This window comes from Olea europaea, chromosome 20 (genome assembly GCF_002742605.1).
Source record: "Olea europaea var. sylvestris chromosome 20, O_europaea_v1, whole genome shotgun sequence".
NCBI lineage: Eukaryota > Viridiplantae > Streptophyta > Magnoliopsida > Lamiales > Oleaceae > Olea > Olea europaea.
The window spans coordinates 7,672,696-7,689,544 of NC_036256.1; the positions used below are offsets into that span (position 1 = coordinate 7,672,696).

The following is a 16,849-nucleotide window of genomic DNA, read 5'->3' on the forward strand; positions in this document are numbered from 1 at the left end:
CATCAATAAATTTCAAAAAATAGAAAAGGACACTTTCTTTTTGTGAACATATATATTATTTCATTGCAGGTTGCAAGTTCCAAAGAGCATTGTTGTACAAGTTAAAATAGTGTATGGAAACTACATTGGACAAGAAACCCTATAAAATCTTATGAAGGAAAAGCACAAAAAGATAGATTCATGAAATGGAAAAGATGGGGGTGGATGGGAGTTTGTTCCAACCTTGGAACTCTTTATTTCACGTGGCAAAAGTAGGCCCCATATCGATAAGTCATGGATCGCTAGCTTTCTTTTTTTATTCCAAGATATATTTTTTTTTTCGTATGAATAATGTATTCAATTGTGTTATTAAATAATTGATGAACACCAAATTGGCGCTTTATTCTCGCAGTGGTTTTCAAGTCATCTAAAATTGATATTAGAGTTCACATTTATTACTGGTGTCTTATGTGTATACAGCAAGAAAGAAATTTATATTTTGCTGAGAGAGATTATTTAAAGTGATTTTTTTTTTTTTGAGAATATATGGTTAAAAATTATGGAAGAATGTGTTCTTGAAAAGAAGTTTTGAGAAAATATTATTTTCAAATAAGCTGTGCCTAGAAGAATGTGTGATTGAAAAGGAGTTTTGAAAAAAACAATATTTTCAAATAAGTTGTGCCCAAACGCTCATTAACATGATATTTAAGGTGTTTTCTATATAGATTTAAATCTTTTTTCTTCTTAATTTATATAGCATTTTCAACTTCATTAGAGAGGTTTAAACACTATAACAATCAATCGTTTGAGGTAGCCAAAAGAGATAAACAAATGTCCGGGGTGAATATTAAAAGTATAGTACAAATGTTGTTAAGCTAAATGATAGATGTTGGCATTGATCCTCACATGGATGACATGGTCAATAGATACCAATTTCACTCAGGCTATTGTAGTCGTCTTTCTGTAAACTTGGACAAACAGTTAAAGCATGTGACCTTCTTTGGTGGTGGAAAGGCACATGCGAGCATTACAACGGTCGAATCAGTCTATTTGAGAATTTGAGAATATTTAGTTGGGAGGGGGATGTGTTAAAATGTGAATCACATAATAGGAATTTGAATCCGAGAGTACGTAGAGAGAATAATGATAAGAGTAAAGTTATAGTTGAGTATATAAAATTGTATTATCTCCAAATGACATTAAAGTTGCGTTTGATTGCCAATATTTTTCATGAAAAATATTTTTTTTCACTAAAATTCATATATATATATATATATATATATTTTTTTTTTATTAAGATTTTTTTCATAGAAAATATTTTTCTACTTTTGGTCGCATGATCATATTTTTCTCAGAATCAATGAAATATTTTTTTTAGAGGAGTATGATTTTATTTTCTAGTGAATATACTCTCTCTTTCTTTCTCTCATCTATTCACACTATCTCATCTGCTCACCAATAAAAAATGGACAAGTATAATATTTTTTAAGTTACAAAATTAAATCAATCAAACTTATTTAATTGACAATTTTCATCAAATATATTCTAGACAATTGAATTACCTAGAATTTATTTTCTTTTCATGCAAATTCTATACTTGCAATCAAATGCACCCTAAGAGTGTGTTTGATTTGCTTTATTTTCCATGAAAATGTTATTTTTCCAACCAAATTCCTATTTTTGGATTGTTTGATTAACAATTTTTTTCATAAAAAATATTTTCTAATTTTTTGGTCATATGACTATATTTTCTTCAAAAACAAGGAAAACTTTCTTTTTAAGGAGTGGTGGTTTTATTTTCTAAGTAATTCATTTTCTCTTTCTCTCTCCCATCTATGGACTCTCTCTCATTTACCCACCAATAAAAATGGATAAATATAATATTTTTATATTAAAAATTGAATTAATCAAACACATTGCATTACCTAAAACTTATTTTCTTTCCATGCAAATTTCATAATCGCAATCAAACACACTCTAAGTGTTCAACTATGATTTGCGGAAATTTCATTTGGACTTTGTATATTCTACCATCTTGCAAATATCTGTGACTAATCCCCCATTTTTTCTCTTTTTTCCCTTTTTAGAATAATGGGGGAAAGAGCACTACAAGAAAAAAGGCCTTTTGCAACATGCAAAAGGTAACATTCACCAATTGCATGTTGCTAAAAGGGGTCTATCGCAACGTTCAGTAAGTATATGTTGCTATTGAATGACTAAATGGAGACTTCATAATGTTTTTTTAAGGGATGTTGCTAATACAACTTTTTACAACGTGCAAAATCCGTTGTCATTTAATTTCTTTTTGCAACATGCAAAGCGCGTTGCATTTAGAGTTTTTGCAACGTGCATTGCGCTTTGTCGTTATTCGGTTTTAGCAACAGACAATGCGTGTTGCTATTTTGTTGTTTTAGCAACGCACGTTTGAACATTGCCATTGACTTTTGACAAAGTACATTGTGCGTTGTGCTTAGAGTTTTAGCAACGTGCATCGCGCGTTGCCGTTATTAGTTTTAGCAACAAACAATGCACGTTGCCATTATATTTTTTGGCAACGCACTCTTGAATGTTGAAATTAACTTTTAAAAATGTACACTGCGTGTTGCCGTTAAACATTTTTGGGCCCCACCCCAAAAGGCCCCTTTTCTTTTTTTCTTTTTTTTTTTTTCTCTTACTCGCTCGCCTAGTCCAACCAAGAAGAAAGGCCCAATAGCCCTTAGCTCAACCCATGCCCAATAGCCATTACAACCCAAAGCCCTTCTCCCCACCCACTCTGAGAATTCCCGCGAACTGCTCTAGCTTCCCTTCAAACTCTTGCAGTCTCATCTTCCCACCTAAGGTGCCATCAATCGATTCTCGAATTGAAGTTCGGTTAGGGACGTGAAGGTCTCCCCTCTTCTAGCTCTCTGGTTCTTCTACCCACAATCGGATCAGCAGCCTCAGCCGTAGTGCAAAGCAGCCCAGCTCGCGTAAGTATTCCTTTACTTCAATTAGAAATCTACCCATTCGAACACATGCACACTATTTGCTCGTAAAACAAAATCAATGGAAGTTAATTCAGTGCAAGATTTCTGTAATAATGTGAGTCCCAAACTCTACATTTTTACTTGATTTGAGCTTCACAAATCTTAATTAAAACTTAATTAAATTTATTTCCTTTTATTTTTTCAATTTTGACGATTTTTTTCAAATAAACTGTGCCTAGAAGAATGTGTGATTGAAAAGGAGTTTTGAAAAAAAAAAATATTTTCAAATAAGTTGTGCCCAAACGCTCATTAACATGATATTTAAGGTGTTTTCTATATAGATTTAAATCTTTTTTCTTCTTAATTTATATAGCATTTTCAACTTCATTAGAGAGGTTTAAACACTATAACAATCAATCGTTTGAGGTAGCCAAAAGAGATAAACAAATGTCCGGGGTGAATATTAAAAGTATAGTACAAATGTTGTTAAGCTAAATGATAGATGTTGGCATTGACCCTCACATGGATGACATGGTCAATAGATACCAATTTCACTCAGGCTATTGTAGTCGTCTTTCTGTAAACTTGGACAAACAGTTAAAGCATGTGACCTTCTTTGGTGGTGGAAAGGCACATGCGAGCATTACAACGGTCAAATCAGTCTATTTGAGAATTTGAGAATATTTAGTTGGGAGGGGGATGTGTTAAAATGTGAATCACATAATAGGAATTTGAATCCGAGAGTACGTAGAGAGAATAATGATAAGAGTAAAGTTATAGTTGAGTATATAAAATTGTATTATCTCCAAATGACATTAAAGTTGCGTTTGATTGCCAATATTTTTCATGAAAAATATTTTTTTTTTCACTAAAATTCATATATATATATATATATATATATATGAAAAGAGAAATATTTTTTTTAGAGGAGTATGATTTTATTTTCTAGTGAATATACTCTCTCTTTCTTTCTCTCATCTATTCACACTATCTCATCTGCTCACCAATAAAAAATGGACAAGTATAATATTTTTTAAGTTACAAAATTAAATCAATCAAACTTATTTAATTGACAATTTTCATCAAATATATTCTAGACAATTGAATTACCTAGAATTTATTTTCTTTTCATGCAAATTCTATACTTGCAATCAAATGCACCCTAAGAGTGTGTTTGATTTGCTTTATTTTCCATGAAAATGTTATTTTTCCAACCAAATTCCTATTTTTGGATTGTTTGATTAACAATTTTTTTCATAAAAAATATTTTCTAATTTTTTGGTCATATGACTATATTTTCTTCAAAAACAAGGAAAACTTTCTTTTTAAGGAGTGGTGGTTTTATTTTCTAAGTAATTCATTTTCTCTTTCTCTCTCCCATCTATGGACTCTCTCTCATTTACCCACCAATAAAAATGGATAAATATAATATTTTTATATTAAAAATTGAATTAATCAAACACATTGCATTACCTAAAACTTATTTTCTTTCCATGCAAATTTCATAATCGCAATCAAACACACTCTAAGTGTTCAACTATGATTTGCGGAAATTTCATTTGGACTTTGTATATTCTACCATCTTGCAAATATCTGTGACTAATCCCCCATTTTTTCTCTTTTTTCCCTTTTTAGAATAATGGGGGAAAGAGCACTACAAGAAAAAAGGCCTTTTGCAACATGCAAAAGGTAACATTCACCAATTGCATGTTGCTAAAAGGGGTCTATCACAACGTTCAGTAAGTGTATGTTGCTATTGAATGACTAAATGGAGACTTCATAATGTTTTTTTAAGGGATGTTGCTAATACAACTTTTTACAACATGCAAAATCCGTTGTCATTTAATTTCTTTTTGCAACATGCAAAGCGCGTTGCATTTAGAGTTTTTGCAACGTGCATTGCGCTTTGTCGTTATTCGGTTTTAGCAACAGACAATGCGTGTTGCTATTTTGTTGTTTTAGCAACGCACGTTTGAACATTGCCATTGACTTTTGACAAAGTACATTGTGCGTTGTGCTTAGAGTTTTAGCAACGTGCATCGCGCGTTGCCGTTATTAGTTTTAGCAACAAACAATGCACGTTGCCATTATATTTTTTGGCAACGCACTCTTGAATGTTGAAATTAACTTTTAAAAATGTACACTGCGTGTTGCCGTTAAACATTTTTGGGCCCCACCCCAAAAGGCCCCTTTTCTTTTTTTCTTTTTTTTTTTTTCTCTTACTCGCTCGCCTAGTCCAACCAAGAAGAAAGGCCCAATAGCCCTTAGCTCAACCCATGCCCAATAGCCATTACAACCCAAAGCCCTTCTCCCCACCCACTCTGAGAATTCCCGCGAACTGCTCTAGCTTCCCTTCAAACTCTTGCAGTCTCATCTTCCCACCTAAGGTGCCATCAATCGATTCTCGAATTGAAGTTCGGTTAGGGACGTGAAGGTCTCCCCTCTTCTAGCTCTCTGGTTCTTCTACCCACAATCGGATCAGCAGCCTCAGCCGTAGTGCAAAGCAGCCCAGCTCGCGTAAGTATTCCTTTACTTCAATTAGAAATCTACCCATTCGAACACATGCACACTATTTGCTCGTAAAACAAAATCAATGGAAGTTAATTCAGTGCAAGATTTCTGTAATAATGTGAGTCCCAAACTCTACATTTTTACTTGATTTGAGCTTCACAAATCTTAATTAAAACTTAATTAAATTTATTTCCTTTTATTTTTTCAATTTTGATCGTTTAACTTTTTTGTTGCAGTTAATTACTTATGCATTTCGAAGAGGCCGCATTTCTGACGATTTTTGCAAATTATCAATTTCTCTGAAATCTTCTCCTCAATCCACTCCGCCTCTTCTTTGGATCTCAGGTACTCTCACGTAGAGTGTGTATGAAATATTTCTTAATCTATCATTTTGTCGTATAAATTCTGTGTATTTATCATGTTCTTTGTTGATTTAGTTTGCTAGTATATGGCTTGACTACAATGAGATAGCAATCAGTAAGTGCTGTGGTGTAATTGAACTGCAATGAAATCATCAATAGTGCCCTTACAGATAATAAAATTAGGAAATTGAACTGGCTGATGGTGGCACTCAATGTTTGCTAGTACGAGGATTTATTTGTTGTCCAGTTCATATTATATGCAGTCTGTATTCGTAGTGTATATGCTCAAAAATATTTTCTATATGCTGCCTCATTTTTATATTTAGTAGTGTAAAAAATGTCCACTTAATTGAAGAAGTGATGAAGTGCATAATCGCAAGGCAAAAATGTCCACTGTTGTTTTGGTAGTTTGCACCAATGTTCTCGATTCTGAGCAATTTGTTGACTTTGTCTCACTTGAAAGAAGAGCTTCATTTACTTGTGATTCAATGCTCTTCAGTTTTTCATACACAAAGAGGCATTGATATTAGTGAAGTTCAGCAATTCCTTGGTAAAGTTATCTCTTCATTGGAATTTACTTTTCATAATATAAACAATAATGTTTTCTGAATTTAAAATATAAAAATCAATAACCCTTGGGACATAAAGAAGGCTAGATCAATTGATTAATTCCTTATAACAAATCCCTCTGTATTACCTTTCAATAAACCCAAAGCATGTTGATCTATCAACCCTTAAGCCACAAAATCAAAACAATTGAACAAGTCCGTTATCTGATGATATAACTGAGGTATCCTAATGGTATTCTATATCGATTATTTTACTGGTAAGCATAGAGAAATTCATTAAGCATGTATTGAAAGACTAATATCATCGATAGGAAACATGGACCATGTTGATAGAACTCATTATCATCTGATACTAAATCTGTCAGATAAGTAAGCAAAGTAAAATATCAGTGGCCAAAGATCATTGAAAATAAATAAAATTAAACCTTATCCTATTCCAAATGCTGACACAATAAATTCTATAAAACTTCTTTTTTTTTTTTTATCTTAATTGTACTTTATAAATAGTTTCATTTTCATTATTCGATAAATTCTTATTTTTTAGCTTTGAATTTGTATTTGTGTTGTTCAGTGTTCGACAGAATAATAATGGACAAAGCATGGCTGCAAGTATCAAGGTTATTGCTTGAAATACGATTTCGTGAATCTACTTACAAAATTTAAACAATTTATAGTGTAAATGATTATAACATTTTACTTATAGGTTTTTAGAACAATATAGAGATGGAGCACGGAATTTTGTTGAACTAGCTCGAGAAAATCTATGTTCAGAAATGATAGGATGCCTTTGTGTTAAGTGTAGGAATCTAAAGCATCATCATTACGAAACAGTGTATGAACATTTAGTTATTAAGGGAATGGATCCTACGTACACTGTTTGGGTATTTCATGGAGAACAACCATGTGAATTAAATTCAGTCATTTGGGTTGTGGAAGTGTATATGGGTCATTTGACCTTATATAGACCCACTGATGAATTTCGAGTTCTTAGTGAAGCCATGGGAAGTACTGTTGCTTAGCCAAAGAGTAGTGTTAGACTCATTTGACGAAGGTATTTCTTGAATTTTTGCTTATTCAACTGAGCAAGACTTTTAATGTTGTGTGATAAGCTTATTCTAAACATGATTGACACATTGTTAATGTTGTGTGTATTTGAGTTTCCTAGCATTTTATTAATTAATGTACCTAACCTCTATCTTCTTTCCTTATTGCAGTTACATGGAGTCGAGCTAAGTTAAGAGAAGAATTTGAAGTTGAGTTCTCTTATGCATGTGCCTTCTTGGATCTCATTTATGTCAGCAGCTTGCTTCGGGATGTCTTGTCATGAAGTTTTGGTTAAATTGATTGTGTACATTGTGATAGGAATATTTGCCTTATGGACAATGCTTTAGCTTTCCTATTGTAATTCGTGTAATTGACTCATTGTGTATATTCTTAACATATTTGTTTTTGCTAGTTTTTGGGCTCTTGTTTCTGTATTGGAGTCTTTATTGTATTTTGAAGAAGTAATTGTACATGTTTTATGTTTATTGTGTATGGATAAAATATTGGTGGTATTGGTGGTTTTTTGAGATTTTTGGTCTAAATGTTTTTATGAGATTTTTGTTGATTTTCAGGTTGGTTTAGTCTATATTTCAGAGGAAACTCTGTCAAAATTTTTATAAATATATGTCATAGTAATGTAAGTCAAGGTTGTCTTGATGGTGGGTACGATATTTAGTTGGTATCTATCATTGACGCATGACACGTGTCGGGTCCTTTAGGGTGATTCAGGACGGGCGTGTCAATTGGTATCACTACTATTAGGGAAGTCTGAACATGCACAAAAAAGGAGAAAAATGAAAAAAAAAAAAGAATTAAAGAAACGACAACGCGTGGTGAATGTTGTGAAAAACCTTAAGACAATGTGTGGTGAATATTGCGAAAAATCTTAAGACAACGCGCAGTGCACGTTGCGCAAAACCTTAAGACAACGCGCAGTGCACATTGCGAAAGAATATTTAGTTGGTATCTATCATTGACGCATGACACGTGTCGGGTCCTTTAGGGTGATTCAGGACGGGCGTGTCAATTGGTATCACTACTATTAGGGAAGTCTGAACATGCACAAAAAAGGAGAAAAATGAAAAAAAAAAAGAATTAAAGAAACGACAACGCGTGGTGAATGTTGTGAAAAACCTTAAGACAATGTGTGGTGAATATTGCGAAAAATCTTAAGACAACGCGCAGTGCACGTTGCGCAAAACCTTAAGACAACGCGCAGTGCACATTGCGAAAGACCTTAAGAGAACGTGCAATGCACGTTCCGAAAAACCTAAGAAAATGCGCAATGCACGTTGCAAAAACCTTCCGCTCTATAAGAACATCAAAGCCCGCAACGTACGCCCGAACGCTGTAAAAGGTCAATGGCAACGTTTTTGGACTGTTGCAAATGGCAATTTTTGGTGTAGTGGAGAAAGAATTAAAGTAGATCCAACATCTGCGAGACTCGATTTCAAGTCTGAATTAAATGAATAGTGATTATTAATAATAGAGGAATGGGGATAGAGTAGAAAATGCAGATCTAGGGCAAGAATACAAGAACAAGATCTTTAACTAAAATACTGTACTTCAATTTTAAATATAGTTTAGAAATTTGTTCCTCTTCTGGTGCTCTAAATTGCTAACCCATCAGTTCCAACTTTAGGGAATTCAGCTGGCTTCTTGTTGTTGGTTATGTGGTTCTGAGGCAAAAACCATGGAACATTATTCAAGGTCAATATGGCTAAGCCATATGGAATCTTATTGTTAAGTGAGGAGCTATATTATTGCCGCTTTGCAAAGCTAATAATCCACATCTGTGATGAGGTTGCCCTGGGGTTAGAAGTCCTACCCCCTCTTGAGGGGTGCGTCCCTAGACCAAATTTTTATTAAGAATAGTTTAGGAATTTGTATCGTTGTAACTTTCGAGTAAATTTCAAAATTTTCTTAATTTGTATAACCATCATGAAAGAGAAAGAGCGTAAGCTTCTTTTCATGATAATGAATTACTTCATCGATGGAAAAAAATATTATCTCATACTGAGACAATTTTTTTTTTTTGTTTATTCTATAAATCTTGTGTGTTCTTGTGTTTATTTTCTTTCTACGATTTCCTGATCTTTGTGGTAGAATTAGTGTTTCTAATTCTCAACACTTATAACTCCCACTTTTCGTTAAGGATTGGACGGCTCTGGCAATCTGCTAAATATGTACACAAATTCAGAAAAAAAGGGGTTCATCAAGTGGCTCTTGGCTCTTAGAAAAGTGATTATTACCTCAGCGGATATTTCAACCACTAGGAACAAAATAAGTCTTCAGCTGCATAGACATCCTTATTCGTGAGTCAATGGTATTTATATACAAAACGACAAAAGAAGCCAACAAGACATGTAATTGGTCAATGTTTAACTCTATATCGGAGCTAACAATGTTATGAAAACGTCACATCATGAGAGTACCACCTAGGGCACTAAAGATAATTCCTGTAAACTACTTCCAGGATGGATTAAAATTAACATAGATGGGACAATATTGGTAGTTCAGGGTGTGTATTAAGTTATGGGGCCTAATTATTGTCGAGCCCTAATTATTGCCATTTCATGGAGCAGGTCGGTCCGCATTTGACTTCGGAAAGTGACAATAATTAGGTTTCACAACTTTACAATCTTTCATTTGGAGATTGATAATAGTCTCCAAATTGTTGGTTAAAGTCTGGAAGAATGCTACTTTGCAATTAAAATAGTTAGTGATACCATGTCATTGATTCTCAAGAACAAGATATCTGTTGTTCTTAGTCGACATGAACTTTAGGAGAACAAAATGAGAAACCTAGGGTATGACGGTGTTTGTAATATGTGCATTGCTTTGAATGGAATTCGAGCATTATTTCTGTAATATGTGTAGTGCTTGGAATGGAATTCAAGTATTATTTCCTAGAGATCATCAATTTATGTAATAAGTCCATTATTTTGTCCATCAATTAAAGTTGATATTGATTTCTGCAATTAAAGATGTCATTTGGAATTTGTTTTCTCATTTAGACAATTTTGTCAATAGTATTACTTCTACTACTAAATGAGTTATCAAGTTGTAAATTACTCCTAGAGAGGACATTTAGAGTATGACTATTGGAGAGCACGTGTCTAGAAGAGAGGTCAATCAAATGGTTAATTTGCAACAATCAGGAGCTACCCATTAAAGCTTTCATTGTGACTCTGTAATGAGCTTGATAGATATGTATGGGGAAACTTACAAAGTGTTTGAATATATTTGTGACCACTATCTAGAAGAAAGATCCCGAGCTTAAGCTTGTGGTGCTTACAAAAATCTCAAGTTTTAAGTTCATATTTATTTTTTGATGCATAAAAACATGAGAATAATTGATTTTCCTAGTCAACCCCTTTAAAAAAAATAAAAAATCAAGACATCGTGGTTGCTTTGAGATTTGTTTCCAGTGCAAAACAACTCCTGATAATTGAAAAGAATTTTTCAAGATTTGAAAATTGTTTGCTTAAAAAAGGATATATTAAAATACGTGATCAAGAAAGATTTTGTAATGTGGTCTTTCAAGTGATGAAATTATAGTCGAAAATTATTTTTTCTTTGATGTTTTTAATAAAGAAATAAATTTCATGATCTACCCCGTCAATTGAACCACTTGACGGTTCAATATCAAAAACTCCATTCACTAAATGCAGTTTTGGACCCAAAGATGCATTAAAATCATTTAATAGTCGTGATATTTTTACACTTGTATTGAAATATTATCCTCAAGAACTTTTAAAGCAAAACATTACATTGGAATACGAGAGCTAAATGTTTCAATGACGACTAAACTTTGTATCATATCACGATTTACTTACTAAACTTTTTTTGAGTGTCCCATTAGCGATTGAACTTTGCTCCATTCCACTCCATTACTCACCAGATATATGCCATTTAAAATGAGGCCTACATGGATAACAGGAGTATGAGGTGGCCTGTTAAATCCCTCCATATAATAAGTGAAGTGCCAACTCACCACAACATCAACATTTTTTGAGAACCATTCAAACACGGCTTTATCTTCATTATTTAAACACGACTTTCCAAACTAAAACACCAAATCTTCAAAGCGTAAAATCCATTTATCCCAAATAACTTCCTCTCTCACCCGATCTTTTACGAACCCTAATCACCAAATCTAATTCATTAGTAAACGAAGTTGCAATCCACCATTGTTGAAGGCTTGCAAAAGCTACAAATGAAAATTCAGTCTGCCATTGTTGAGCATCCATCGGTTTCAAATCATGTTCCAACTGATAATGTTAACTTCGACGAAATCGTGGACGAATTGCATGACATAAATGAGTCAAAATTTGCCAATTACATTTTTATGGCCTTGCTGATTTTGGTTTCTGGGAAATATGTGCTGGAAATCACGCACTTGTGTAGTTATGGTCCCTATTTTGTTAACCCTCATCCTAGACATTTGATGGACGGTTTATGGGTATTTATGGCTTTTTAGGTTAATGAATTTGTAAGTAATTGTAGTTGCTTTTGCACGTACCCACAAAAGGTTGGGGATTTGATGCGTAATTTGGTAGTTGCTTTTGTAAGTACAAGGAGTTCATGTTCAGGAACGTTTGCAGGTTTTACTGAATTTTTAGTTCTTTCAGTGGTGTTTTTTGTTGAATTGGACCATTTTGTCAATTAATTAAGTAATCAAAATGCCTATAGCCAGAATTTATCAGCTATATTTTGCTGTCTTGTGTATGTTTGTTCGTCACGCATTCCCTGCTTCGATTTGTTTTCTTACGTAATTTGGAGATTAAAAAATTTAAAATAATAATCTCATTCTTTGATATCTGATTCTTTACTCTATGCCCGTCCTTCTTCCTGGTTTTCTTCCTTGGTACCGTTTCAAGATTTCTCTTCATTTCTGGTGTAGTCACCGGTTTACGAATCAAAACAGCTTATTGTCCTTGTTCAATTTTGAGAGTTCATTATTGATTATTGGCCTCCAGTTTGTAGTATCCATGTATATTAGATTTTGATTAGGTGCAACTTTATGTCCATTGACCATTTGTTGCTAAGAAATATTTGATTCAACGGCAATTCATGATCGTTTAAAGAACGTAAATGGAAGTGTAAGAGAAATGGAGTGTCTAGTCCTTCTCAAACACAGAACAAATAATTGATAACATATGGGTAGCTGTCTTTCACATCAAGGATATCCACAAAGAACATGAAGGCAGTACATAGAACATAACTGACATCCACATCAATTTTAAAAGCACGACCAAATTGTAACCACCTGCAACTAGTAGCCCCTAAACTAATGTGAAAGTAATTTGCATCCAGTGCACCAACGACTACCATCTTCAGCCCCTTAAAAATTTCTCCACAAAGGATGCATGAGCCACATTAGATTATCAATCATAAAAATAAATAAAAAAAATAAAAAAAAATCAAAGAAACACATCAAATTCCGACATACAAATGTAAAACCAATTATTTTGAGGCCCATGTAATATTAAAGAATTAATTAAAGGTGATTAATATTACTAAAATCATATTGGCCCAATTGAGAAGTGACAGTTTTATAATTGTCTACTTTGATGGAAAGTGGAGAGTTTTATGGCTCATAGGAAACTGCCTCTCTCTGCTTATAAATGTGAATAAAACTCTTAAATTAATTTATTCAATAATAGAGAGGAAAAGTGAGAGAACAGTTTCTCTAATTTAACAGTTTTTTTCATTTTGTAGATCTAACATTCTCAATTATTGCCATGGATCAAGGTATGTTTCTTGATTTCATATGTGAAAATCATGAATTCTAAAGATCTTGGCATTAGGGTTTAATTTCTCACATGTAGTATCAGAGCAAGGTTATAGAATTTTTGATTTTCCCTTAAAGATTATTGTTGTTCATATATCGATCCCTGATTTTTCTTATAGATTTATGGATTAAACTTTTCGTTGAAATTAATGAAATTAACTATTGTCAAGATTTATAGTTACAGCTGCGTTCGATTTTCTGCTTCATGAAATTGTAAATTAATAGCCGTAATATTTGACTTAACCTGTTAAAAGGGATGTTCAACTAAATAAATGCCTCCTTTCGTTTTCTATGTACATTAATAATGATGGGTGAAAAATACATAGTGATGGCAATGGGCAGAGTCGAGCCGTCTTGACCCCTTAACTCATGAGTTCGGCCCGTTCGGTTCGGCCCTTTAATCCACGAGCTTGGCTTGGGCTTGTGGCTAGCCAAGCTCGTGGCTCGTGGAAGACGAGAGCTTGGCTTGTTGCTCGAGGGCGAGCTCGGCTCCGCCCACGAGCTTGTGATCTCACGAGCCACGAGCTCGCGGGCCGAGCCGAGCTCACGAGCGGCTCGTGAGCTCGTGATTTTTTTAATTTCTTTTTTTGTAAATTTGCACATTTCGAACATTGTTCTAAAAAAAAATTAATATTTTTTGACGAGCCCACAAGCATGGCCCACGAGCCGCTCGTGGGCTCGATGAGCCAAGTAGGCTCGGCTCGTGGGATTGAGCCCTTGCTTGGCTCGGGCTCGTCAATTCGGATTGAGCCCTTGCTCGGCTCGGAATCGTCATTTGACGAGCCGAACCGACGAGCCGCGCGACCTGTTGGACATTCCTAAAAATACATGATAACTTGTGTAGTAAGAAAGCAATTAGTTTGTCCCAATTTATTAGATTCCATTGCTGCCATTTTTGAACTGTTTATGTAACAAGAGCCTGACACATGTTCCTAATTTGAAAATTGTTGATGGAATCTAGTAAGGGACTTTAACACGTGGCAGAAAAGTAATAATGGTTGGGAATTTGATCATACACATTAAGGCATAAATTTACGTGTATAGATAACTTCAGTTTCTTTTCTTTCTTTTCTACTTTAAAATTTTGCTGTGTTATATTATTCTGTATATGTATATATACTACCTTAATGGAATGCACTGATTTATACAAACTGAACTGTATTTATTTACACTTGATAATTGGGATGAAAAATGTTTCATCCAAAAGTTTTGATGAATGATTTAGATAAATGTTTATTTATGTGATTAATGTTCGATCAATGTTGTTTGTTAGTCACCAAAGTGGCCAGACATTATGGTATTTCGAATACTAAATTACATAATTTATTTGTTAATTACTCTTGATAATTTGATGCTGATAAATGAAGATAACATTATAATTATTATTGTCAAGAGTATATTGACGTTCATAGATTATAAAATTATTATGGATCGCCCAAAGGTTGATCAGTTAATTTTATTAATCTTGAACATGATCGTGGTTAATTGATTTACTTGGTCGGATGTGTTTTGTATATCCAAAAATATCATACATGTTTGATTAGAGTATATTTAATTACCAATCAAGTGAAATTAAATTAGCATTATTATATCTATTTATGATAGTATAACGTAGCATCACCCAAAGGAAAACTACGCTATACATTTATTGCTATCTGAATCTGAAATTAAGTATTTAAATCTAAACTCAAAGTATTAATGTTAGAGTATTTTATATTTTACAGTATCTGTTCCCATTTCTTTGCATTCGCATGCTTCATCTATACCACTGTTCAATGGGCTCAATTTCTCTGACTGGTGTGAACAAGTCCAGTTCAACTTAGGTGTTTTGGACTTGGACTTGGCACTTCAAGTTGAGAAACCTGCTGATCTTACTGATGAGAGCAATGCTAATGAAAGATCTTTCCATAAAACTTGGGAAAGGTCAAACAGATTAAGCTTAATGTTTATAAGGATGACCTTAGCAAAGAATATCAAGTTTACTATCCCTAAAACTAAGAATGCTAAGGAATATATGAAGTTTGTGGAAGAATGTTCCCAAACAGCTGATAAATCACTTGTTGGCACATTAATGGGTACCTTAACCACCATGAAATTTGATGGTTCTCGTACCACGCATAAGCATGTTACTGAAATGAGTAACATTGCAGCAAGACTTAAGACTCTTGGGATGACTGTGGATGAGAACTTTCTGGTACAATTTATCATCAACTCCTTGCCTCCTGAGTACGGTCCATTCCATATGAACTATAATACCTTAAAGGATAAATGGAATGTGAATGAATTGCACAGTATGCTCGTGTAAGAGGAGACAATGCTTAAGAATCAAGGAACTCATTCTATTCATCTCGTAAGTCATCAAAGGGCTAGAAAGAAATATAAGAAAAGATCTGGAAAGGGTATTAAGCAAGGACCACTAAAGATAAATGAGTCTTCTGCCCAAATCCACAATAAGGAACATTAGAAGGATACGTGCCATTTATGTCGCAAACCTGGGCACCATAAAAAGGACCGCCTGAAACGTAAGGCATGGTTCGAAAGTAAATATAAGATTATTTCTTATGTATGTTTCGAATCTAATTTGGCAGAAGTTCCTTATAATACTTGGTGGATTGATTCCAGATGTACCACTCATATTACTAATACAATGCAGGGATTCCTTTCAACCCATACCATAAATTCAAATGAAAAGTTTGTCCTCATGGAAAATCGAGTCAAAGCTCCAGTTGAAGCCATTGGAACTTATCGTTTGATTTTAGATACTGAACATCATTTAGATTTATTTCAGACTCCTTATGTATCTTCTATTTCTCGTAATTTAATTTTCTTATCGAAACTTGATTCTGTTGGATATTTCTTTGATAGTGGAAATGGATGTTTAAACAAAATCATCTTATCGGTTTCGCTATTCTTTGTGATGGTTTATATAAATTAAAGCTTGATAACCTCTTTGCTGAGACTCTTTTGACCTTGCGTCATAATATTAGTATTAAATGTGGTTTACTGAATGAACGATCTCCTAACTTGTGGCATAAATATTTGGGTCACATATCCAAGGAAATGATAGAAAGATTAGTAAAGAATGAAATCCTTCCTGACTTGGATTTTAGTGATCTTGAAACTTGTGTGAATTGTATTAAGGGTAAACAAACCAAACACATAAAGTAAGGAGCCACAAGAAGCACACAGTTTCTTGAGATAATACACACCGACATATGTGGGCCTTTTGATGTTCCATCATTTGGTGGGAAAAAGTATTTTATCATGTTTATCGATGATTTTCATGTTATGGTTATGTCTATCTACTACATGAAAAGTCTCAAACTGTAAATGTTTTAGAAATTTTTGTCAATGAAATTGAACGATAATTAGACAGAAGGTGAAAATTATTAGATCTGATAGAGGTGGTGAATATTATGGAAAGTATGATGAAACTGGACAACACCTTGGTCTATTTGCTAAATTTCTTGAAAGACATGGCATATGTTCTCAATAAACTAAGTCAGGCACACCACAACAAAATGGTGTGGCTGAAAGGCGTAATCGTACTATAATAGAAATGGTTAGGTGTATGTTAAGCAATTCTTCTTTACCATATCTTTGTGGATGTTTGCATTAAAG

General features: G+C 33.7%; 1 protein-coding gene across 1 annotated transcript; it reads left to right on the top strand.

Annotated features, from left to right (window-relative positions):
• Positions 1–13,597: 13,597 nt before the first annotated feature.
• Positions 13,598–15,533, top strand: LOC111369014. The gene is made up of 2 exons (XM_022990503.1): positions 13,598–13,733; positions 14,953–15,533. Exons 1-2 carry the CDS (start codon positions 13,598–13,600, stop codon positions 15,531–15,533), a joined length of 717 nt encoding a protein of 238 aa, XP_022846271.1.
• The last annotated feature ends 1,316 nt before the right edge of the window (positions 15,534–16,849 follow it).